The 27,402-nt window shown below is 35.6% G+C and overlaps 1 protein-coding gene across 1 annotated transcript; it reads left to right on the plus strand.

The window, feature by feature from the left end:
• Window positions 1-7,012: 7,012 nt before the first annotated feature.
• Window positions 7,013-12,919, plus strand: LOC110644900 (ATP-citrate synthase beta chain protein 2). The gene is made up of 18 exons (XM_021797865.2): window positions 7,013-7,256; window positions 7,834-7,951; window positions 8,051-8,153; window positions 8,724-8,789; window positions 8,877-9,000; window positions 9,177-9,311; window positions 9,837-9,897; window positions 9,994-10,070; window positions 10,220-10,375; window positions 10,490-10,618; window positions 10,722-10,854; window positions 10,942-11,069; window positions 11,218-11,323; window positions 11,445-11,521; window positions 11,614-11,684; window positions 11,823-12,107; window positions 12,475-12,567; window positions 12,776-12,919. Exons 2-17 carry the CDS (start codon window positions 7,852-7,854, stop codon window positions 12,548-12,550), a joined length of 1,827 nt encoding a protein of 608 aa, XP_021653557.2. The 5' UTR covers window positions 7,013-7,256; window positions 7,834-7,851; the 3' UTR covers window positions 12,551-12,567; window positions 12,776-12,919.
• Window positions 12,920-27,402: the final 14,483 nt, after the last annotated feature.

Consider the following 27,402-nt stretch of genomic DNA (forward strand, 5'->3'; position numbering starts at 1 on the left):
TTCTTTGAAATTGAAATTTTATGACTACTATTCATTTCATTGGTCAACCGAAATATTGACTTTTGCATTGACAATAGGTATATTGGTTTAAATATCATCAACATACCACATTTTGCATTTTAAACTTGTTGGTATTGGTTGCCAATACCATTTCTAAGCTTAATGTTAATTGGGCAAAATTTTCAGTTTTCATGCTTTGTATTTATTGTTCCATTGGTCATTTTTGTAGTAGAAATTTGGCAAAATGATCAACATGAAAGTTGTTCCTTATTTTGTCTAGTTGAATTTCCTTTTTTGAATCACTTCATTTGGAGTTTTGTAGCTCAAGTTATGGCCCAAAAACCACAACTGGCCGGATTAAAATTTTTTTCAGAATTTCTGGACTGACCAAATCTACAGTGTTAGGAACAGTGACTGCAACTCACTTTTTGAATATGTTATGGTCATAATTTGGGTTAGGTTTTTTCATGAAAGTTGTTGGTCTATATCTCAGCTTGTTTTTGAAAAAATTTCAGGTCAATTGGACCTTTCTACACTGAGTTATGGCCAAATGACCAAATACTGTTCATTTGGTCATTTTGCCCAGGCAGACTGCAGGTCACCCGGATTAGGACAAACTTTTGATCAACTTGGTTTGGTTTTCTGGGCATGATTTCTTCACTAAAGTTGTGCCATTATGTGTCTAGTTTCATGTCCAATTGGCCTTTCACCAATTGGACCTCTATAATTCAAGTTATTGCTACCCAAACCTGCTGGACTCATGTCTAATTCTGCAGGTCACCAAGGGCAGCCACACCAACCTCAAATCCCACTACTCAAACGACTTCATTTCTTGTTTACACATAACCAAATGATCACTAATTGACCATTAAAACTCACTTTAACCATCACATGATCAAAGTCTTCATTTGATACCCAAACCCTAACCCTAACATCTCAAATCATGCATTTAACTTGCATTTCATCATTTCACTTAAGAGACTATTGTTAAGGTAGCCATACTACCATTTTAGCTCCATAAAAATCATCAAAACCTTACCATATCCAAGGCTACCAAAATTATAGAATGGGCATACACATGATATTTTTTAAATTTTTTGCAATTTTACACTCAATCATACTCCTTCAACATGAATTTGAAGAGAAACATAAGTTTAAGTCACTAACCTTTAATGGAGCTAATCTCAAGCTTGTAAGAACTCTTCTTTTACTCTTCCTTTTGCTCCCGAAAACTTCACCAAGCTGAAATATCAAGGTTTTATGTTGACACTTAGGGTTTTTGTTGAAAGAAAGCTAGGGAAAATGAAGGTTTGGAAAGTTTGTTAATGGAGGAGTGAGGGAGAAGGTGTAGGACGTTTTGAAGAAGAAGAAAAGGGCTGCTGTTTTTTCTAGAATTCTGCCTCCTTTTTTCTATTTTAATGTATTTTAATTGTCTTGCTTTAATTTGATTGGCCATAGCATTTTTAATTACCTCATGCTTACATAAGCATGAAGTAATAAATCCCATTATTTTCATTTTCTTTTCTTTCATTGCCTATTCATTTTTAAATAAATTTTCATTAATATTTGTTCATATTTTATGTCATATAAATTATTTATTTAATTGGACAAGTTGGCCAAAAATCATCTCTGAAGACGAAATGACCAAAATGCCCTCCGTTTGGCCTAACGAGCCAAATTTGTGTGTACCGATAGAAAAATTTTTCTATGTATTTTCTTGGCATTTTAATGTCATAAAAACCTCAACGACCCTTCTCTGGAGTCCCAAAAATTATTTTAGAATTTTTTTCCCGTATCTAGGGTTGCTAACGGCCTTCACCGTCACTTCCCTTTCGGGTTACCCATCCCTAGTGTTTCGGCTCGTTTAACCTTAGTGTATTTGGTTTCTAAAATTTTCCCTTGATTTTTATGAGCATTATTTAGTTTCTTGATAACTCCTTACTCTAGTCTATTTATAATTTCAAACATTCTAGCTGCCCGGACCAACATTGGTCATCGAAACAGTAGACTGTACGGACTAGCTAAAGTGAGGATGTTACAACATTGAAAGACGCAGTAATAGCTATGAAAAGAGTAGGAGATAGAATTATACTAGTAAAGCTAGTACTAGAAGGAGAAACAATAAATATAGTTAGTGCTTATGCCCCACAAATAGGACTAGACAATGAGAGTAAACAAAAGTTTTGGGAAGATATGAATGATTTAATGCAAAGCATACCGAATGAAGAGAATGTTTTCATTGGTAGAGATTTGAATGGACATGTAGGAAGTGATAGACAAGGTTATGAGAATGTTCATGGAGGTTTTGGTTTTGGCAGTAGAAATGAAGAGGGAAAAAACATCCTGGATTTTGCTCTGGCATATGACCTAATACTAGCAAATACCTACTTTATAAAAAGAGAGTCACATTTAGTGACTTTCAAAAGTGGGCAACATAGAAGCCAAATCGACTTCCTCTTAACTAGGAAGACAAATAGAGCTCCATGCAAGGATTGCAAGGTCATTCCAGGAGAGGCTTTAACAAGTCAACATCGGTTGGTGGTCTTGGATGTCAAGTTTAGGAACAATTCAAGTAAGGTCAGAAGAAATAGTGTAGCTCGAACAAAGTAGTGGGAGTTCAAAGGAGTAAAGCAAGTGAAGTTCAAAAATGAGCTTCTCGAGTCCGAAGTATGGAAGCTGGATATGGAGGCCAATGATATGTGGATACAGATGGCATCAAAGATTGGAGAAGTAGCTAGAAAAGTACTTGGAGAGTCTAAAGGACATGGACTACCCTCAAAAGAGAGATGGTGATGGAATGAGGAAGTACAAAAGGCAGTGAAGAGAAAAAGGGAATGGTATAAGAAATTACCTAAATGTGATAATAATGAGGCATATGAACAATACAAGATAGCAAAGAAAGAGGCAAAAAAGGTAGTTAGTCAAGCAAGAGCACAGGTCTTTGAAAAGTTATATGAGAAACTTGGAACTAAAGAAGGGGAGAAAGATATTTATAGATTAGCAAGGAGGAGAGAAAGAAAATGTCAAGATCTCAATCAAGTTAGGTGCATTAAGGATAAAGAAGGAAAATTGTTGGTGAAAAATGAGGACATTAAAGAAAAGGGAGAAATTATTTTAATGATCTCTTTAATAACAGTCAAAATGGTAATAGCGTGAATATAGATTATAGAACAATAGAAAAGAATATGAATTATACTAGAAGGATTAGATCTTTAGAAGTAAAGGAAGCACTTAAGAGAATGAAAGTGAGTAAAGCTTGTGGACCCGATGAAATACCAATTGAAGTGTGGAAGTATTTGGGAGTTATGGGAGTGGTGTGGTTAACTAAATTATTTAATAAGATTCTAAACTCAAAGAAAATGTCTGATGAATGGAGGAAGAGTATTTTAGTATATATTTTTAAAAATAAGGGAGACATACATAGTTGCTCAAACTATAGAGGAATTAAACTCATGAGCCATACTATGAAGTTGTGGGAGAGAGTTGTGGAGCATCGACTACGTCATGATACTTCTATCTCTCTTAATCAATTTGGTTTCATGCCCGGTCGTTCAACTATGGAAGCGATCTTTCTAATTAGAAGCTTGATGGAGAAATATAGAGATATGAAGAAAGATCTACACATGGTTTTTATTGATTTGGAGAAGGCTTATGATAGTGTTCCAAGAGTGGTCTTATGGAATGTGTTAGAACAAAAGAGGGTATCTATTAGGTACATACAAGTATTGAAAGATATGTATGAAGGAGCAACTACTATTGTGCGCACAGTGGGAGGGGACACAAGAGATTTTCCGATCTCAATTGGATTACACCAAGGATCAGCCATAAGCTCTTACCTTTTTACATTAGTTTGAGATGAACTGACGAAACATATACAAGAGAGTATTCCTTGGTGCATGATGTTTGCGGATGATATTGTTCTGATAGATGAGACACAAGAATGAGTCAATAAAAAGCTAGAACTTTGGAGAAGTACTCTAGAGTCAAAGGGTTTTAAGTTAAGTAGAACGAAGACAGAATACATGCATTGCAAGTTCAGTGAACGCCAAACTGGTGATAGGGAAAGAGTTAGTTTGAATGGAGTGATACTGTCCCAAAGTAATTACTTTAAATATCTAGGCTCAGTCTTTCAAGTAGATGGGGGATGTGAGGAGGATGTTAGTCATAGGATTAAAGCCGGATGGTTGAAGTGGAGACGTGCCACGGGAGTTTTATGTGATTGTAAGATTCCCAATAAATTGAAAGGAAAATTTTACCGTACAGCCATACGACCGACTATGTTATATGATAGTGAATGTTGGGCACTGAAAGAGTCGTATGCATCTAAGATAAGAGTTGTAGAGATGAGAATGTTAAGGTGGATGAGTGGACATACTAGACTAGATAAAGTCCCTAATGAGAGTATTAGAGAAAAGGTAGGAGTGGTGCCAATTGAAGATAAGTTGAGAGAAGGGAGATTGAGGCGGTTTGGTTATGTGAAGCGTAGACATACGGAGGCTCCAGTTAGACAAGTAGAGCACATTAGCTTAGAGGATAGAAAGAAAAAAAGAGGTAGACCTAAATTGACTTGAAGGATAATAGTACAACATGACCTAGAAGCATTACACATTTTTAAAGATTTAACCCAAAATCGTTCAGAGTGGAGAAAGCGAATCCATATAGCCGACTCCAAATTTTTGGGATAAAGGCTTAGTTGAGTTGAGTGGAGTTGTACCAAGTAAAATAATAAATATATAATGTAATCACAATTATATTACACTTTTAATTACATCATATTAAATATAATATTAATAAATAAATTAACTTAAAATAAATATTTTTCTTTTTCATAAGACCTCAAAATAAATTATTGATACCATCCAACCATAACAAATAAATATATCAACTACTAAGGAGCCAGGTTTTAAGAGTATGACAGAGGAAATCAATTTATATGTCTTATTTCTCTTAAATTTAAGGTGTTTTAATGAGGTTTTATTAAGTGCTCCAAGAGTATATGTTTATTCTCTCACAATGAGATAAAACATAATCCCATCATTCATAGAATAATAAAAAAATGTGCAAGTATACAGTGCACTCACGGATTGCATCTTATAATTTTCTGTGGTTAACATGCTCCATGAGCTAGCAAAATTCCATATGATATAGTCAACCATGAGAGCTGATAATGAGTGAAATATATATTAAAATAGATATTGGTTTTGGCGTGTAAAATTGGTTGATGATCGATTTGATAAATGAAAACATTCAAGTCAGTGCAGCTTGCCAATAAAATTGAAGTCTTTGTCACTTTTAATTTTTGCAGTGCTCAAGCTAAGCACTAATTAATGCTTGTTTACCTGGTCTTACACTTATGGCTTAGGAGATTAATCAAATGTTTAATCATACTTATTCTCTATTTTTTTAGTCACTGATTCCATTTGTTGGAGAGAGGTTTTAATCAGATGAATACATAGGTTTCAACAATAACATTTTTTTTTCTCACAATTTGCAGGCCCAATTTAATTTTTTTTATACTAAAATAATATTGATCTCAATTAATTTAAAATTAAAAACTAATTATCATTATATATACTAAAATAATATGCTGAGTTGAAGAACATAACTAGATTAAAAAATACACTTAGCATTATTAATTATATGAGATATACAAAAATTAATAGGCAATATTATTTTATTTAAAAAAATAATAATGTAAAAAGAAAAACGTTTTAAATTGGTCCAACCATTTATTTTTTGTTCTCTTTAACAAAAGCATGGATTTTTTTTTTTTAAATTAATGGTAAACTTGTAACAGTTCAGCCATGAAGAAGAATCAAAGGGCGAAAGTGGTAGGTACGGCGCAGCAATTAACAATCCTTCTTGGTTACTGTTCAGTTGTTGTTATTCCAAAATACCCTTCTACTCCAAGAAAACCACCAAATGGCTCATCCATGATCCACTCATTGACCCGAGCTCAGCCATGGTTCGGTTCAAATCTAGAATCAAGATAAGGCGATTCCGACCTCAAATCGCGACAATCTGAGCTGATGGCCGCCTCTACACTGAGTCACTGACCTCTTTATCTCAATAAAATTTTCATTTGGGTGTCAGACGTGGGCCATATGGTAAATGGTTTGAACAGCAATTGGCAATTAGCGTTTGTTCCGTTTTGCGTCCAATTTCCAACCCATCCCTTTTGCACATAATTGTTGTAAACAAACTCTGATGGCAACTTGTTAACTGCTCCAACCCATTACGAACTAATTCGTGTCACCGTATAATTCACTCCCATTGACAGTCAACATTCTATCTCTCTCTCTCTCTCTCTCTCTCTCTTTTTTCCGCTCTGGATTACTTCATTAAATTTTAGAATCGTAAATATATAAGGGTTGTTGACCTAATTCCATCAAAATCCTAGATTTAACTCAAAATCAAGTAATAATAAAAGATATGAGAATAAAAAAAAAATAATGATACACGTTGAATATAATTGAGATAGCCACGAGTTTTGATTACTATGATTTTAGATTAGAATTATTAATTTTAATTTGCGAAATCAAAGGTTTTAAAACTAGATTGCAGACCCTTTAGCCTTTTTTTTATGGTTTTAATTTAATAATTAATTTTGATTTATTTAATTTGTTTAAGTTTTTCGATTTTGCTTTTTTCTTATGCACCCCTAAATGGCTGTATGGTTATTATGCCTTATGCAATGTATATATATATATATATATATATATATATACACACTAAAAGTCAATTCCCCCTCCCAAAATACACTAATATCTACTATTTTTAATTTGTTTGTTTTTGAACGAAATGTCATTTTATTTATTTTTCATATTTGATATATGTGTGGGGATGACAAAAATATGTTTTTATCGGTAAGCGTAGTTTATTTCTTATTTTATTGACAAAAGAATTAAAATCTTAATGAAAACAAATAAAATGAAAAAAATTGAAAAAATAAGGAAATTAAATTTGAGGTCCAACCCTATTCATCTACCACCTAACCCCTTCCCAACCACGCTGCGCCCCAACTCCCAACCTTCTCTCTCTAAAATTTGACGAACACTAGCGCATAAATTCCACTCTGTGAGCTAACTACTGGGGGCCACGTGACCAGCTCCCTCCTCCCTCTTCTCCTCACGTGGCAGCTGCAATTTTCTTCTACCATTCTCCCCTATATATTTGATATTTCCCTCTCAATTCATCAATCGGCGAGTTTTGCTTTTGGGAAGCTTAATTAACCGAGTCTCTCCATTTCTCTTCAGGTAGATTCAGCTTCCACTTTCCCATTTTGTCCTACATCAAACACCACTTTAACTACTCCAATTTCCTTTCCAGATCTGCTTCTTGATTTCTTTCCTTGTCTCTTTCTGTTTGTTCAATGTTAACTCTCGATTTTCTCTAGGAATTTGTTGTTGATACTCTGTTTTGCTGTTTAGTGAACGATTTCAAGCTTATTTAAATCGAGTTTTATCTCAAACAAGAGAAAATCTGTGCTTCATTGAAATTTTGAAGATCATGTTTGCTGCATTACGTTTTGATTTGATTTGGTTTGATTTGGTTTGTTTTTCCCCATTCGTTAAGTTCTGGTACTATGTAGCTTCAAGTTAGGTGTAGTTTGGTGGTTGTGTGATTTGAGGCGTTAACCGTGCAATATTGAGTTCTACGTTTGATGTTTGTTAGTGTGTAGATCTTGTTTTGGTAGGAAAACAGTGAGAAAACTAATAGCAGAAAATAAGTTGTGACAGGGAACTAAAAAGCAGAAAACAGGAAACCCAAATTGTTTGTTTTCTGATATTGGAAGCATTTGGTTAGTTTATATTTGATCCTGTTTCTTAACAGGTCTGTTGAGCCTACACCATGGCCACTGGACAACTCTTCTCTCGTACTACACAGGCTTTGTTTTACAATTACAAGCAGCTTCCCATCCAGCGCATGCTCGATTTCGATTTCCTTTGCGGTAAGAGAGGGTTGCTATGATTGCTAAGTTTTAAGTTCTCAATCTGTGTTGAGTTGATGTACAGTACTGATGTAATACTTGATTTTCATCTACTTATAGGGAGAGAAACTCCATCTGTGGCTGGAATTATTAACCCTGGTGCAGAGGGATTCCAGAAACTCTTCTTTGGTCAAGAGGAAATTGCTATCCCTGTACATTCAACGTAAGCTATGCTTCGTTCATTTTGGCATATATATTTATTAACCAATCTGTGCAACATATTCAGGTTTTTGAAAGGTTAATTATAGTGTGAAGACGGATCATTTAGTGAAGTTTAAAAGCACATAATCTGGTTGATATTACTTTTCTTTCAGATTACCGTTTACTCTCTCGTATCCTGCTTCATCAGAACAAGCGCTTCTCATTGACAACATCTTAGATTCATAAGCTATAATTGGATTGGATGATAAAGTGCTGAATATGGATTAGGCAGTGCTTGCCAACTTTCATCAGTATATATAACTCAAACATAGATATTACAAAATTCCAATGACCTTGGTTCCTTGCTTGGTCAAAGGTCAAGTAGTAGAATGAGAAATTCAATGCTAAAGTTATATTATTGTAATATGCCAACTATGTGGTAGAAAATATAACTCATCTGCCATGAACATGCTTTAAAACTTCAGTAGTTGTTAGATTCAGAACAACCAACCTCTTGGAGTTTGATCTTGAAACTTTGCTAGTATTTTTCTGATGTTTGGATTCCTTACACTCCTTTTGATATCATTTGCAGTATTGAGGCGGCTTGTGCTGCTCACCCAACTGCTGATGTATTTATTAACTTTGCATCATTTAGAAGGTTTGTTTTTCTTTTCTTGTTAATATTATTGATTGCATGACATCTTTACTTGCATCTTATAGTCACTACACATTCATCTATTTGCAGTGCGGCCGCATCATCCATGGCTGCCCTGAAGCAGCCTACCATTCGAGTTGTGGCTATAATAGCTGAGGGAGTTCCTGAGTCTGACACCAAACAGTTAATTGCGTATGCACGATCTAACAATAAGGTGAGGTTATGAAGCAAAGTCATTTGAATTGAACTGACAAAGGTGAATCAAAGGATCAAACAGTGCATTTGTTTTTGAATTCCCACTCTGCTAGTTCAAATATATTGTTCCTGAGGATCTTTAGCTTTGTCTAGTTTAATTGTGCATTCTAATTTTAATACCTGATGGTGTTGCAGGTTGTCATTGGCCCAGCTACTGTCGGAGGCATTCAGGCTGGAGCATTCAAGATAGGTGACACTGCTGGAACAATTGACAACATAATTGCTTGCAAGCTGTACAGGCCTGGATCCGTTGGATTTGTGTCCAAATCTGTATGTATTCATTACAGTTTGCTTATTTCTCATCGGCATGCATATTATGAAATCTCATGGCAACTATACTTTCTGTGTTTTTTTATGGCAACTTAGCAAGATGTTAAGATTCTCACCACATAAATGTGGTATATGAGACATATTCCAATTCAGATAAGCAGAGAACCTAAAATCTCATCTTGAAGCTGCTGTGAGGTTATTGATATGCTGGGCTACTTTTAATTATCCAGAACAAAATTGCAAAATCACTTTAGTTCTCTGTCAGAATTACACTTCTAGTCTTAGAGGCTTTAATAGATGGCGCATAGTGTGGGACCAGATCTAGCTATTTCGGACTTGTAAGTTTGGAAGGGATCAGAAACAGTATATCTTTTACTCCAAATTGAAAGGACTTAAATGACACTGAAATTGTTTTCTTGTAGACTTTGCCAAGTGTTGATTTCTTGCTTTGTCAACACCTTCTAACTAGCCCATGATATGATTTATGTTGATGGTTCTGAGTATGATGAGCATTTGTGCTTGTAGGGTGGTATGTCAAATGAGCTATACAATACAATCGCTCGTGTAACAGATGGCATATATGAAGGTACTCCTGCATACCTGGTACTGTCTTTAGGCTAGATCAAAGCAAGCAAATCTGAGTTCAAATTAAATTTCAGTATGCATTTTGGATATTCTTTAGGTATTGCAATTGGAGGAGATGTGTTTCCAGGCTCCACTCTTTCTGATCATGTTTTGCGGTTTAATAATATCCCACAGGTATGGCAATGGTTCCGTCCATGAATGTTAACATGAGCTTCTGCTTTTAGTTTCTATTGTGAAAAAAAAAAAAGAGACTGTTGGATGCCTTCTTGCATTTCATAGTCTTCTTCTCCAAACTAACTTTCTGATATATGGTATTACCTCAGGTTAAGATGATGGTTGTACTCGGGGAACTTGGTGGACGAGACGAGTATTCCCTTGTTGAAGCTCTCAAACAAGGAAAGGTGACCAAACCAGTAGTTGCTTGGGTCAGTGGAACATGTGCACGGCTCTTCAAATCAGAAGTGCAATTTGGCCATGCTGTAAGTTTTTGCCTGAAATATCTTGCATCATCTGGTAACTAATCAGCAGCCACCGTTTCCCATGAAAGATACACCATTTATGCTCATAGCCTTCCTTGATGCATTCCAAATCAGGGTGCTAAAAGTGGTGGTGAGATGGAGTCTGCTCAAGCAAAAAATCAAGCATTAAAGGATGCTGGAGCTGTAGTTCCCACTTCGTACGAGGCTTTTGAGACTGCAATTAAGGAAACATTTCAAAAGCTGGTTAGTTTCTACAAACCTGTAACTTTCTAAATCCAAAAGAAGTTTGGTTTGAGTTTCCTAAAGCTCCATGACTGGCTTCATTAATCTTTCCTTATTCTCGTAGGTGGAAGAGGGTAAGATTACACCTGTAAAGGAGATTAAACCTCCACAAATCCCTGAGGATCTTAACACAGCAATTAAGAGTGGCAAAGTTCGGGCTCCAACTCATATTATTTCCACAATTTCTGATGACAGAGGTGTTCACTCTTGTTCTCAATTAATGATAAGATGTTAGTTGTCTAAAATGATGGTTCAGTAAACTCATCTTTTGATCCAATTCACAGGTGAAGAGCCATGCTATGCTGGTGTGCCAATGTCATCCATTGTTGAACAGGGTTATGGTGTTGGTGATGTCATCTCTCTTTTGTGGTTCAAGCGCAGCCTTCCACGATACTGTACTCATTTTATTGAGGTAGGCTATATTGGTATTTGCTAAGCATTCAAGTTGAATATCACCCTCTGTCTTTTTCTTGCCCTTTTGCTTTTCATGGTTTGGCACGTATCTAGAATTAACTTGATGTTGTCTATTTGCTTCTTTATTGATCTATTACCTTAAACAGATATGCATCATGCTATGTGCTGACCATGGTCCTTGTGTCTCTGGTGCTCACAACACTATAGTAACAGCTAGAGCTGGAAAGGACCTAGTTTCCAGCCTTGTCTCAGGTAAAAAGAGTAGTAATTTGATTTTTTTTAATTGGTGAATTATCTTTAATAAGAAGCTAATGAAGTGCTTATCTGAGAGCCAATTATAAAAAGGATATTGAATCATGGTCTTCTGAAACAGGTTTGCTCACAATTGGTCCCCGATTTGGTGGTGCTATTGATGATGCTGCTCGATACTTTAAGGATGCATATGACAGGGTGAGCTTTAATGAATTTTACTCTGTTCATTTATGAAAAGTAAGCTTTCATGGCTGGTGTATCCAAGATTTGTTTCTTTGCTGTCATGTCAGGGTCTAACACCCTATGAGTTTGTTGAAAGCATGAAAAAGAAGGGTATTCGTGTCCCTGGAATTGGGCACAGGTATGGAGAGCTTTAGACTGTTAGTTTGTTTTTGTATTTATTCTGCACTAGAAACCATAGTATTCGAACTTTTATGCTTCTATTAGCTGCCTTTGCTAATCTGATTCATGGGAACTCTTGTTTGCTTTCTGTGAAAAGGATCAAGAGAGGTGACAACAGAGATAAAAGGGTAGAGCTCTTACAGCTATTTGCTCGCACACATTTCCCTTCCGTAAAGTACATGGAGTATGCTGTTCAAGTTGAAACCTATACTCTATCGAAGGCCAATAACCTGGTGCTTAATGTTGATGGTGCGATTGGGTCCCTTTTCTTGGATCTTCTTGCTGGCAGTGGAATGTTTACCAAACCGGAGATAGATGAGATTGTTGAGATTGGTTATTTGAATGGGCTCTTTGTGTTGGCACGCTCCATTGGTCTGATTGGGTGAGTCGGATTGCACTTTAAAATTTCTTATCCCATCCTTTTGGGTCTTTTTTTTTGTGTTGCTTATTAGGTAACAAGCAGGCCCTTGACATTGACACTTCAACAAGTGGATTTCTAACCCTGTATAGCCTTTTTAATTGCAAGAATTTTAAGGTTGAACTGTTTATGGTCCAATGGGTGGGTGGTTTTGAGTCTTATATAAATATGACCTTTTTGGAATATTGTGCAGTTTTAGGTATTATCGGGCATTTAATTGGCTAGGAATGAGTATGATAGACCACCACTATCTAGTATCTACTGCAAATATATGCAGCTGCATGGAAGTATGTATTTGCATATGACTAAGGCTTATAAATTTCAATTTCAGGCACACATTCGACCAGAAGAGATTGAAACAGCCACTGTACCGTCACCCATGGGAAGATGTTCTCTACACCAAGTGAGAGAATGCAGATAGCAGGTGCAATGCTGACCTGCTTTATACAAGCTTTTCAATTTCGAAATTTGATGAGTTTGCAATTTGCTGCGATGCATGTTCAGTTGTTAGATTAGTGTTGTACTGTGGTAGGCTGAGGACCATAATTTGTAACTTGTACCAGAAGTCGACAAGTTGGGTTCCGACCATTTATTCAGAGAAATGTTGCCATAAAGTTTTTTTTTTTTTTCAGGTTTCAAGGAGAAATAACCGATTTGAGATGCATGTGGAATAAGTCTTACCATCGTCTTACGGCTTGAGAATGTCCGTATTGATGTTCTATTGTTGTGTTTGGTAAACAAAGGAAGGAAATGGAATTAATTTTTCAAAAGTGAAATTAACCCCCTGTTTGGTTCAAATTTATCATGGAATTCAATTCATTTACAAATGAATTCCAAGACAGAATTCATTTGTAAATGAATTCTTTTGTTTGGTATGATGTATATCAAATTTAAAATTCATTTTAAATGAAATAAACCCCTTTTTTGGTTCAAATCTGTCATGGAATTCATTTCATTTACAAATGAATTTCAAGATAGAATTTATTTACAAATTAATTTTTTTGTTTAGTATGGTGTATATCAAATTTAAAATTCATTTTAAATAAAATGAATTTTATGTTTGACATAAATGTAAAATTCAATTCAATTTTTTTTTTTAAAAAATACTCTTTTTCTATCTATCACTATTACCACTCTACTACACACACCACCACCACTCCTCCAATACCACACTACCAGCACTGACACCACCACCACCACCACCACGACCCTTCCTCCTCCACCACCACCACTGCCACCTCTCCTCCTCTACCACCACCACCACATGTCCTTATCAACTTACAACAAGAAAAGAAGCATAGTCTACAAATAATGCATTAAACAATGTCTCAAAAAGTTCACAATAAATGTAAAGAAGCAAAGTCTGCTAATAATGCATTAAACAAAGTCTCAAAAAGTTCATAATAAACGAAGCAGGTCAATAACAAAAAACAAAAAGCAAAGTGTCAATCTACTATTTCAGAACCTATTATTATAACCTCACATTTCCTAAGGAAACATAGCAACAATGTTCAACATCCATATACATAAATTTTATTACTGACGTGATCCCATTTCCATCTTTAGCCAAGAAAGTTTAATGTCATCATCACATGCAAAGAATCATTCAACTAAATATTCATGATCCTTCACATGTAAAATGTCAAGGACTTCCATGACCTCCCATTTGTTCAATCCTAGTTTTTTCAACTCTGTTGTAATTTCATTTGCACTATATCGACGTTGACTAGTACTTGAAATAGCACGTGCAATTTCTTTCATTGAGGATGTCACCTCCAAAATCTCATCACTAATAATATCAGATATCAATCTTTTTCTTTTACCCTCTTTGGATGTCATTTTTGATGTAATACCGCAAAATTTTAAATTTTATTATTTTATGAGCATTTTTGGTATTTTAATTTTATTTAAATTTTAGGATTTTTTTTTGAGATTTTTCCGATTTTAAAGATTTTTTTAGGATGTCACCTCCTCTTTGATGATTTTTAAAAATTAATTTAAAGACCACATGTCAAAACTAAAAATATATTTGGAATCTACGAATTTTTCTGAGTTTTTTGGAATTTTTTCGAAATTTTTGGACCTCGTTTTCGGTCCCGAGGCAGAGTAAAAATTCAAAAATTTTGTATCCTGAATCGAACCGGCAGAATCGAACCGGACCGGATCAGACCGGTCGAATCGGACCGGCCTTTTCTTTTTCTTCTTCCCTTCCAAGCGTCCGGCCTCCTCCTCCTTCTCTCTCTCTTTTCTCTCCTCCTCCTCCCCTTGCCGCGCCACCTCCCTCGCTCCCACCCACTCGCGCGGCGCCGCCTCAAGACTCCCACGGCCGGCCGCACCGAATGCCGAAAAGGCTCCGAGCGACACGCAGCCAAGGCGCGACCGTTCACCTTCACGGCCAAAATTCGGCCGATCCGGCCACCAATCGGACCGGGTCTTGTGTCTAAACTCATCTACTCGTCGAGAGCTTTCCATAGACACCAAGAACACCGAAATACATTGAGCGGTTTGTCCAATTTTTGCCCGGGAAGTTTTAGCCCATTTTGAATTTCGGGCTAGATTTTTCGCAAACCGTGAATCCCACGAGAAAACCGAGAGTACCAGAGCGCTCCACTCGTCGAGAGCTTCGCGGCAACATAAATTTCGAATTTTTCCGACACCGTTTTTCGGTGGGTCCCACGGAATTTCGCAGTGTCTTTTCGAGCATTAAATGAGCTTAGAAAATTCTGAAAAATTTATGTACTAACCCCTGTGTTGTGGGCTTCGTGTAGGTATCTTCAATTCGCGGAAATTCGACAGTTCTGTTTGTGAATTTCCGCTGCATGCACTGCACGAAAAGTCTCTGAATTGGACCGAGGTTTTGGCTGCCCCCCCATTGTCAGATGTCCCGAGCGCGTTCCCGAAGTCGGAATCGGCAAAGGTAAACCCGAACCTTGCTTTTTCATAATTTTTTAGTGCTTAAATAAGATTAAAAATTCATAAAATATTTGTGGTAGCTCAGAAAATTATGATTCTTTTTGCAATAGCCTAGTAATATTGCTAAGGACCGCGGGGCAAAGTTTTAGAATTTTTAGAGCTTGTTTGGGTAGTTTTTGCAAAAATGATCAATTATAAGGACTAAATTGAAATTTTATATATTGTGATGGATGACTGATTTGATGGGCCCAGGAGGGGCTGTGTGATGTGATTGAGTTGTGGATATATGGATTGTGAATATAGAAGTGTGTTTTGAGCTATTTTGCAGGTCGGGTAGGTCCTAGGTATAGGGGAGACTCTGTCGGATTTTCGGCACGACTTATGACGTATTTGGTCTTTTTTTGATTATATTGAGTCATTTGTATTAAATAATTGTAATGTAATTGTCAGGTGAGCCGGGACAGCCTTCTTCCTCCGCCCAGCCGCCACAGTAACCGTTGTCAAGTCTGTGAGTAAAATATTAATTTTAATTGTAATTTCACTATTATTATATATTCAAGCATGCCCATGCATCACTTATATGCATATATCTATGTAGATAAACTTTAGGCACGATTTATATTGCATTCATAACTGTGAAAGTGCCATGTATGTTGCTGTGGTAATTTGGAGCAATGTGCGTGCGTTGGCATGCGTGTGATGTGGTGTGGACTATGGATAGGACGGGTAGTCACGGCTTGAGATCTTCGCTGGGACCCGATCCTTCCGGGGGTAGTCACGGCTTGAGTTCTTCACTAGGACCCCCAATTTGGTTTATTAAGCGAAAGTCCGGCTTGAGTTCTTCGCTGGCACCAGGTTGGATTTAAGAGAGCTGTATAGGGGATCAGCTCCCATATATTATGATTGATATCACTGGGTGTGTGAGTGCTCCAAATTACCTTTATGATGTTATGATGTGAAAACGTTGTTGATGTTGCATTTCACTCTACAGGGTGCATTAGTTTTAGATAGTTATAGAGATTATGGTTAAAATTGATATTTTACTCTCTGAGTCGAACGCTCACTCCTGTTCAATATTTTTTTCAGGCCACAGGAGGATATTTTTGATATTAACTTGCTTTCTTCCTCGCAGGTCGATTATTAACGTTTGTATAAACTTGTTAAATCTTAGAATTTTCGCATGTGTTAGAAATGTTTATTTGATATGGGTCTGTAAACTAAATTATTATTTTAGACCTATAAACTTAATATTCTATGCATGTTTGATGGATTGGATAAGGGAGCTGAGCTCCCATTTATTTTTATGCTGATGAGTATGTAGAGGGTGAGCTGAGCTCCCAAATTGAGTATTTATTGTGTTTACAGGTCGGGTGAGTCAAAAACTCCCCGTTGAAAGGTCCATTTTATGGTCGGACTCTGTCCAGTTGATTTCTTGAAATTGGGCCCAAATGGGCCTTAGAGTTGGGTTAAGTGAATAGTTAGGCTTACTACGGGCCTCGGGGGCTTTAGGCTAGCCCAGATCCTAGTGTCGGTCCGGCCAATAGGTTGGGTCGTGACATTTGATTGATGAGAAGCTGATGAAAAGCTATCACGACTTGGTGAATGTTAAGCAAATTGAGTTTAGGGGTCTTGATTGTCAAGGTTCATCTCATCACTTTCATCAATTTGCAAACCTCGATCCGATTGCCACTTTCAAACCTTTTCTTTTGCACTGGTAGCACCATCTCCATTTGCTCGATCCTTTTCAAATAAATCACGAGCATCCTTTAAGAAATAAAGTTCCTTATCTCGCACTAATTTATACTCATTCTTCACCTAAAAAAAATTGATAAGAATACAAAACAACCTCTTTTGCTTAGTTTAGTGCAAGTACACAATAATATAAACTCATATCAACAACATCATAAACAAAATTATACATGCTACAAATTAATGCCTGTATGACACTTTCCCAAACGCTTAGAATAGCTTCAATTTTCTTTGTAATGTCATTCCACCCAAAGCCACTTTTTTATCCAAAAGTTCAATTGCAAGGTTCATCAACTTTTAGATAGTCTTCAACCTATTAACTACTTTTCTTTTATCAATTGTCTTCCCTTTCTTTTGAAACTCCACATTAAGAACAACAATAACATTGTCCCATGCTCTCTTATTAAATTGTTTCTCTTCCTTATTTCCTTTTGCCTTTTCTTCTTTCAAAAGATCAAGAAGAAGCTTGTCCATCTCCTTAGGCCATCTAAGATGCTTTTCAGTTTTTTCGGAGCAATTATCATCTTCTGTTAATGTAGCCATCTATTTACAATATTACAGTACATAGAGAAAAAAAAATAATTAAAAAATAATATGCAATAAAAATAAACATAAAGGAAATTTAATAAGGTAATTAACACAAAGTAATGTCTCTTAAGAATAATGAAATAAAAACAGGCTTAAGATCTAGACATATAATCTTGCCATATGCACATAGCCATGTCATTTCTTATTTGCTCTCCTAGTCGAGCATCTGCATCCCTAATATTAGATCTAATTTCATTAGCTTCAAAGTTATTTTGTATCAATTCATTGTCAACTTGACGTAAGAGATCTTTATCTGGATCATACAACATAAGAAAATTATGCAAAATGCAACATGCTAAAACAATTTCAGAAATTGTATCAACATCATAATTTGCCTCTGATCCACTAGCTATGATAGGGAATCTCTTTTTTAGCACTCCAAATGCCCTTTCAATCACATTGCATAGTGATGCATGTCGAAGATTGAAGAGCTCTTTCATATTTTCTAGAGGACAATGAGAGTACTCTTTCAAATGTTACCTAGTACTTCGATATGGAGTGATAAATTTGGACCTTAAAGGATACCCCGCATCAACTGGATAAAATTTACCTATAGAAAATTTGAAAAATTTTAAATAACTACTTAAAAAAATGGGTAAGTAATAATAATGTTTTAATTTTTATTACAAATACCTTTAGGAACTTTCAATTTATCTTCCCTAGTTAATGCATTTTCTAGTATCCTTGAGTCTGAAGCTGATCCTTCCTAACCAGATAACACATAAGTAAATCTTAAGTCAAATGTACATGCAGCCAGTATATTCATTGTAGGTATTCCTTTCCTTCCCCTATATCTCGATACATTTGCTTTTGGAACTTTGACTCAAATATGTGTTCCATCAATTGCACCAATGCAGTTCTATTGTCACATCTTACCCCTCTGTAAGGCATAACATGATTCCGTAATATACCTAATGAATTACCGACTCTGTCTACCGATAACCCATTAAAGACACTGCAAGGGATTTTAAAACAATTTTAATACTTTTTGAAAGTGGTACGCATTTCTAGCAGGCATTAAAAATATATAATTAAAGTTTAAAAGTTATATAAAATTTTCGTCCATTTTTATTTTTTTGCAAATTTTAGAAAAATTTCGGCAGAGTGTCGGCAGTATTTGAGAAAAACCAAAAAATTTACATGTAGAAAATACTTCTAAATATATCACTTCAACCAATCTCAACCACCATTACAACTCAAGTTAACACAATTTAAATCAATTTCCACAGTTCATAATTCTCAATTCAATTATTTTCAAAAATAATAATCATTCATCTCATTTGTATTTCATTGAAGAAAAGTTTATTTACATTTATCAGTCTAAATTTACATCAGAAAACTCAAAATAATATTATTACGAAATCTGTACAACTGCTCATGATTAATTTACAAATATACATACAGTTACATACATCAAAATAAATATGTACAATCAGGGTATAAAATTATACCCGTGAAAAGGTCCAAAAGTAGTACTGAAATCCTCAGCAGCTCACTCCGCTGCTCTACTAATCTCTCTATCTGCGACAGCAATAAATAGCCATCGCTGAGTACAACGACTCAATGGTGCACAACATAACAAAAATACAAATTTATGCATAATTTAAATCATAATTATCTCGAATATAATATTGAAGTCAATAAATAAATACAAATCATCATTTCAAATTCAAGTCAAATAATTTTTTATTTCAGAAGTAGCAAAACAGATTTTATAAAAACACACAGTCATATCATGCCATCAATGTAATGTTCATCTCAATAGCCAGAGGCTTATGAGAAATCTCAAGGCTAGCTAGCTCAATCTATGGGTACCCATTCAAATTTCTTCCTCTATTGGCACACACCTCAACACTTCAGCAAGAGAGGAAATTCAAAATTCAAAACTAATTCCTCCCACTAGTCAAGCTAGTGAGGCATTCAGATATGTGGTCATGACATTGTGGTTTCAAAACTATCTTAACAATTTACTAAATATTTATTGACAATTCAAACACATACAATTAAATTTCTAACAATTTAGGTCAAAAGCATATTGTACATTTCAATCACCTTTTTGCAATACAATTAAATCACAATTCATTTTATACACTTTGCAAAAGAAATTTAAAGAAACTTTTATGTTGTGCACAAACCTTGTGCGAGTCGCCTCTAGGCCTTGACTCAATGTCTCGAGTTTTTTTTCGGCATTCTTTTCAACTGAAACACACAATTTTACAGTGTTTCAGTATCATAATGTATAATAAATTCAATAATAAATTCACAATTACTTATGTCTAGCTCTAATACGCTTAATTTAACATTCTTTGAATTTTGCATTTCGAGGTTACTATTCATGATACTATTCAAGTCAAATTGTTGACTTTCTTATGCTTAATAGGTATGAGAATTTCAATTTCACCCACATACCACATTTTGGTTACCAAATTTATTGGTTTTAGTTGTCCCTTCAATTTTTAGGTTTCCTAAGAACAATTTCAAATTTTCAGATTTGATGTCCTGTTTTGCACTATTTCATTGGTCAAGTTTAGTCTAAGAATTTGGCTAAGTGTCCATCATCAAAGTTATTCCTTATTGTCTTATCTTTAATTCTCTTTTTGAATCACTCCATTTGGAGTTTTGTAGCCCAAGATATGGTCATTTGAACATGGCTGACCGGATTGGTCTAACCCAGATTTCTGGGCACACCTAATTTGGTTATGGCAGTTTTGGATCACTAACTTTAAGTGGCAAAATAACTGGGTTATGGGCAGAATTTGGGTTGGTGTTCTCATGGAAGTTGTAGTGCTATGTCATACCTTTCTAATGCCACAAAAATCAGGTTATTTGGACCTGTCTAACCCAAGTTATGGCCAAATGAATAAACACTGTTCATTTAGTTATTTTGTTATAGTGGCAGTGCACTACACTCGGGTTTGACCTAATTGTTTACTATGTTAATGTCATTTTCTGGGCAAGGTTCCAAAGAGAAAAATGTACCATTATTTTTCTATTTTCATTCCTAATTGGCCTCATACCAATTGGGTTGGTAAATTTTCAATTTTGGTCCCTAAAAGAGACCTAGGTCAAACTGCCAAAATAGTGACCCTAACCAATCCGAATTGCAATTTTAGTCTATCAATTCATACACATAACAAATGGTCCCAATTGGCTATTTCTCACCTCAATTAAGGTCATTTGCATCAATTGACCATTTCCTATAATTTTTCTCCTAATTTCAAGAGGCTTAAGAACCCTAATTACACAATTATGCAATCTAATGCAATTAAAGTTTATAATCATTGTCTACATGCTCAATTCAACCTATTTAACCATTCAAGTTCATCAAAATCTTGCAAATCAAGTCCCCCCTTATAGCTGGCCAAAATTTCTATTTAGTCCTTCCATGATAGTTTTTGTTTGAATTTAAGTTCAATTCTAGGTTAACTTAACTAAGAACATGAAAATTTAACAAAAGATGTCAAGTTTAAGTACTAACCTTTGTTTGATTTCTACTTCTTCAATTTCTTCCTTTTTCTTCCTTTCTTTCCTTCCTCAAACTTCTTCTCAAGTGAAGATAACAAGCTTTTATGAGATAATTGTGGGGGAAATTAGGGTTAAGTGAGGGATTTCAAGCTTGAAACAAGCTTCAATGGAGGTTTGCACATGGAGGAGCTATGGGAGATGAGGCGACCGAAGTGAGTGGGGAAGAAAGAGTGAAATTTCTATTAATTTGTTTGTATTTTATGTCTTATTAAATGTTTTTGACTTGGTAAAAAATTTAGAGAAATTAAAATTTCATTTATGATGTCACATATATGAGGTAAGGTGATGCAATAAAGTAGTTTTCCTCACTTTTTCTTTATTTTTCCTTGTTTCTTTAATTTAATTCTCGATTTTGAAATTTTCATTTCTCCGATTTATTGGACAGTTAGGTCAGAGTCACCTCTAGGGGTGAATTGACCAATTTGCCCCTCGCCGGTTTGACCCTATTTACAAATAATTCAGTATTTCTTTCGGAGTCCTGACCTAATTATTTGACCTACTTATTAACTATTTTCTGTGATTTTCTCCTTTCCACTAGGTTCGTAATAGTCCTTAGGACCGCAGCGTCACATTTTCCGGTTCAAAATTCAAGTTAAGACTGACCTCGCAGTTACTTCCTGGGAAGGTCACCCATCACTGTGACTCCCAGCTCATTTAACCTTTTATGTTTTGTTTTTCTTATTTATACTTAACTATCTGGCAATCACTAATTATTTACATTAGGGCTGTTGCAAGGGTTATTGCGGTCACCTGGACGAACACTCACCGAAGTGGGAAAAGTGAGGAGTCGCCACTTTAATTTTGAGAAAAATTAAAGAAAACCATTAGTAATAATAATTTAAAGAAAAAAAACCACTTCAAAAACAGATATTTTAGATTCGGAATCCGTATACGGGTGGGGAAGGTGTTAGGCACCCTACCTCGTCCCTCAACGAGGGTAAATAGACTTAATGTTATGCTCTTTATAAATTAAAATTAATAATTGGGGGGTTGAAATGGTGATGTCAATCCTTTGTTCGGATAAAAGGAATATTTAATATTTCACCATTTAGGGTTGCCTAAGAACACGAGTACATGAAACGGCCCTTCAATGAATAGTTGTTACGTAATGGGTTTTGTTGGGGGTTAATTTGAATTTTGAAGTTATGGTATTTTAGTTAGGATTTAAGTTAAGAGTATTCGGGTAAGAACTTGAAGGAACGGAAGCGTGAAAAACACAAGTTTATACCATTGAATTCAAAAATTTTCACCTAGGGTCACATGCATCATACAAGATTTATTTTTATCTATTTGATTTCAATGATAAACAATATATTAAAACTCTTTTAATATGTTTTTGGATCTGTATTTGCCATTTAAGATTTTAAAATTAATCAGATTAATTTTAGAACCCTAGATTAAATCAAGAACGATTACACTAACCTCTTGATGCACTGCAGCTGTCTCTGCGCTTTGAGATTCATCTTCAGACACCGGATGTTATCCTCTAGCTTGTCCACACCAAGAACACCTATGGCAGCCCTTGAACAGCTTCTAAAGCCTTTTCTATTAATTAGAAATTCAAGTTCTGCCTTTTAAGAGATTAGAGATAAACAGACACTAGAAACAATTTCTAGTGTTCTTAATTCAAGAGATTGATGGCTAATCTCTTTGAATTGATGAGAGATGAAGAAGAATAGAGGGAGGGCTGCAAAATGGCGTGACCAAGGAGTGTGGCTGCTGGTTGTATTTTATTTTCTCATAACAACACTTAAATAGCTAGGTTAACACATTAAACCATTGCCACATGTCACCCTTTGATTAGCTCTAGGTTTAAGTGACCCAATCACATTGTGCCAAGTGTCAAACCTATATGTAATCTTGATTTTAATCATCTTACATGATTAAAAAACATTTGGCAAGCTTATGTGTTATGCCATGTGTCACCATCTCATGGTGCCACGTGTCACACTGTAAAATGACCAAAATGCCCATGTGTCTTAATTTTGAGTTCTCAACCCAAAATAATTATTTTTCTTCTTCTAATTAATTTATATCAAATATAAATTAATTAATTAATCTCTATTAATTAATTTCTCATTAATTAAATTCATATTTAAACACTTTAAATATAAATTTAACTTATATTATACATCCAATAATCTAGATTTAGTTTCAAGTCATGCTAGGGACTTTGCAAACTAATTGCAAACCAAACCTATTTAATTAATCAATTAAACTCTTTAATTAATTAATTAAATCATATTTAATTAGGTGATAACTTGTGTATGTGTGTGACTTACTAGACTCATCACTAATTGGCAATGAGACATGATATCAACTCTTAATATCATCAGAACTCTTTCTTACCATAAATGATTTCTCTAAATCATTTTATGAACCTCATAGACCATGGTTAACACCTAGCATAGCATGCCATGGCCACCCAATTAGTAATAAGGTTTACTTTAAATGAACCTATAATCATATGTTACCATGCACTAGAATCTCTCTGTTACAAAATCCCAACTCAAGCTGGAGTCATGGTTTATGTCAAACTCCATTTGCTATGAATATTATGTTCTCTTTTAATTCCAGTTCTTGATTAAAAATATTTTCTCATCAGAAACTCTTTTCTGAATAATCTATCTATCCTGGCCAGGAACTTGAAACATCAAGAACAATTAAATGAACATAGGATTTTATCTCTATTTACTTAGAGGAACAGATTCCATCTTGATCAACACCTACCTCCATATATAACTAGTAGGAGCCAACACATGCCCATATACCCATACACAGTACAAGTGTGAAAGCAGTATCAAACTCAAACTACCTATATATAAGATAACTGTATACCTCGTGTCTAAAGATTATATGCATCGATATGATTTATGACAAAACATTGACAAGAGTAAACTCCATGTGTTTGTCATAAGTGTCACCTGTTCGCCTACTTATCATTTATAAGTGCCTATCATGTTTGTTATATGGCATGAGACTCACCATTCCATCTTATTTATATCTCATATAAATAACTTGGGAACAAACATGAATACAATCTTTCTGGATAAGTCATGTCCTTATTATGAAGTATCCTCGATTGTGAACCTATTTATGATACTTCGTGCTAGAAATATTGTCACTCATATTCTTAACAACTTAAGAATAATATTTCTAACAAAATATCAATGGACCTTTTCTATTATATATAAATATATTATGTAAACGGAAAAGTGAAAATGCCTTTTATTAATAAAAATATGTACAAGATACATACTAAATGATATGCTCTAGGGCATACTACTAATAGAACTCTCTCCCGATCTCTTGATGTATTTTTCTTAAGACTTTTAACTGGGAGATTTCGGATAAGAACTCTCCTCCGATCTCCACATATTTTATTAAGATTTTGGCTGAGAATCGAGTAAGAACTCTCCCCCGATCTCTTAAAGTATTCTGTTTAAAGTTTAAGTGAAGGATCTCGGATAAGAAGTCTCCTCTGATCTCCACGTATTTTTAAATTTTGACTGAGAATCGGATAAGAACTCTCTCCCGATCTCTTAAAATATTCTGTTAAAAATTTAAGTGAAGGATTTCGGATAAAAACTCTCCTCCGATTTCCACATATTTTTAAATTTTGGCTGAGAATCGGGTAAGAAGTCTCCTCCGATCTCTTAAAGTATTATGTTAAAAATTTAAGTGAAGGATCTCGGATAAGAACTCTCCTCCGATCTCCACATATTTTAAATTTTGGCTGAGAATTGGGTAAGAACTCTCCCCCGATCTCTTAAAGTATTCTGTTAAAAATTTAAGTGAAGGATCTCGGATAAGAACTCTCTTCCAATCTCCACATATTTTATTAAGGTTTTGGCCGAGAATACAGATAAGAACTCTCCTCCGATCTCTTTGATATGTTGCGTTTAAGAATCAAGCTGAGCTCGGGTAAGAACTATCCCCCCGATCTCTTAGTGTTGAAAATTTTAATTCAGAACTCGGGTAAAGACGCTCCCCCAGTCTCTTTATGTGTTGCGTTAAAAATTAGTTTGAGTCCGGGTAAGAACTCTCCCCCCAAACTCTTAATGTGTTTATTAGAATGGTATTCGTAGGAGCTTTGTAATTAAGGATTCAGATAAAAGGTCTCCTTTTGGAGTATTGAATATGAAGGAAACCCGTGCAAAGCTTTTCCTAGCCTACAGGACCTTATAACTAAGAGGAGGACGAAAGACCGAACTCCTTTCCGATCTTCTGCGTGATCGCTTTATCTGAACTCTTTTGTCCGATCTCTTTTAGTTGCTCGCTCGGGATCCAAGCTTATTTTGATTCCGATCTATTTCCTCATCCCCTGGGCTCGTTCCGTGGCCCGACCTCATGATTTATTTATTCAACATAATCCTATTCCCCATCCTATTCAACCTTTTTGCTATACCCCTTCTTATTCAGTCCCAAAAACTCTTGTTAAGATACTCTTACCTATACTCTTTAGAGTATTTATGAGCCGTTGAGGACTCGAACATCTTCTCTTGAAGGGATTGAAAATTAAATGGCGATAAATGGAATGAATGAAATAAAAGAAGATACTGGGAATAACTATTGACCTAAGTAATCTATTTTGAGATGTAGTGCGACTGAATATCAAAGAAATTTTAAAGGGAAATTGAAAAAAACAAAACGAAGATATTCGACAAAATAACGGTTTAGATGCTTACCTGTAGGAAGTTGAGGAGATAAATGAGTTAACTTTGGTGTCCACAAGTCATGCAGAGGTGAAAGTTGATGGCAGAAGGACTCGAACTTGCTTGATGTAATGGGAATAGATCGGAACCAAGTTGAGCTTAGAGAGTAATGTGCTGATAATAGAGCGGTGAAAATGAAACTGAACGAAAATGTCTTCACAGAGTAATGAACAAGCACTGAAAATGAAAATCTCAGGGTTCAAAGCTCCTTTTTGTGAAAATACTTAAGAAAACTGGTTTCTAAAGTTTTTCAACACTATGAAAGCTCAAAATGGTAAGTAGCAAGACTGAATCAAATTTCAGAGTCTTTCCACTATAATCACTACCTTCTCTTTTTTTTTTTTTTTTTTTTTTTTGTCCGTCCCTCTACAGTATTGCAAGCAGGTATTTATAGGGAACGGGTGCCTATAATGAAGGGTCAGGATCTCGCCAGGGGAGACGGAGGGTTCATATTCAAAAGGACATAATCTGATGTCTGGGAATTAAAGAGAATCAAGATGGAGGGCTGGGATCCCGTTCATAATATCCGTTCTTTATTCTTTTAATCCAACGGCTCAGGGTCCTGCCTTACAAGATGGATCCGAGGGCTGAGAATAAAAAGTGCCAAACCTGTCGTCTGCTTTTTGATCCAAGGGCTCTGGATCCATCCTTACGATTATGATCAATGGTGGAGATCAAGATGTACAGGACTTCCATAATTGTTTTGGCGTCTGTTAGCTAGGTGGGTGTTTTCTGCAGTTGAGGCGTGTGGTGAGGATCTGATCACGCCTGCAACGCTTTAACTAACTCGACTCTGATGATGAAGAGAGTTGATTGAAAGTTATTTAATCTTTCTATGCTTTCCAATCTCTATTTTCTTTTGATCTTCCTATTATGACCCTCTCCTTTTCTAATCTCTCTCTTGTATCGGGTCCCCTCTCATTTCCCGATCTCTCTCATTCTAGATCTTTCCTCTTTATCTGACTTGCCTCGATCAAAGTAATTAATTCTTCAGTTACCGATGCATCCGCTTTGGTTTCTGTATGCAATAAATGCCCAGGCCCTATATATATGCACCAACGAGAAATCCCCTTCACACTTCACTTTTCCTCTTTCAGTTTGTTTTCAATGCTCCATTTCTCCAATTTTAGCTTCTCCGGTGATAATTCTGATTATGGTGGCCATTTTTTATCTTTTTCCATCTGTTTTCTTCGCCCTTCACCTGAAAATTTATGACCCTGGTGATGAGAGAACTATGGGACATCATCTAATGACAGTGAGGGAACCGGACTAATTTACCGATCAAGATCGAAAGTGACGATCGTGCCGATCTCGAATCGGTCTACCGGTATAATCAGTAGACCTATCTCGGGCAAGAGGACTGCTAATTTCAATCTTAATGTCGGTGACCGCCTCTTGAAGTTCATTTGGCTTCCGACCACATCAGGCGTCCCGATTGTAGCTCGGTTCTGGTTGATGATGTCGGCGATGACTCCGCTCAATATCATGAGAGTCATAGTCACCCCATCTGAGCTGCACATCTATCCAATACTTGTGGCTAGCTTTCTGATCAAACACATCTTTTGATTCAGCCACAAGACTAGGCTTTGACATAGGCCAGCATTTGGAGTAGCTTTAAGCTAGGTAGAATGTAGTGCTGATCTTCAGAGATCGCCCAAATGATGTAATCTGATCTTTAAAGATTGCCCTAATGATGTAATCCGATCTTTTGAGATCACCCAAATGATGTAATCCGATCTTTTGAAAATGAAATGAAATTTTTATTTAAA

This window comes from Hevea brasiliensis, chromosome 15, assembly GCF_030052815.1.
Source record: "Hevea brasiliensis isolate MT/VB/25A 57/8 chromosome 15, ASM3005281v1, whole genome shotgun sequence".
NCBI lineage: Eukaryota > Viridiplantae > Streptophyta > Magnoliopsida > Malpighiales > Euphorbiaceae > Hevea > Hevea brasiliensis.

Excerpts from the sequence above, each read along its gene's own strand:
- LOC110644900 (XM_021797865.2), top strand. The coding sequence starts at position 7,852 with ATGGCCACTGGACAACTCTTCTCTCGTACTACACAGGCTTTGTTTTAC. Across the intron at positions 9,001-9,176 it reads ATGCACGATCTAACAATAAG|GTTGTCATTGGCCCAGCTAC; the intron begins GTGAGGTTATGA and ends ATGGTGTTGCAG. Across the intron at positions 10,376-10,489 it reads AAGTGCAATTTGGCCATGCT|GGTGCTAAAAGTGGTGGTGA; the intron begins GTAAGTTTTTGC and ends ATTCCAAATCAG.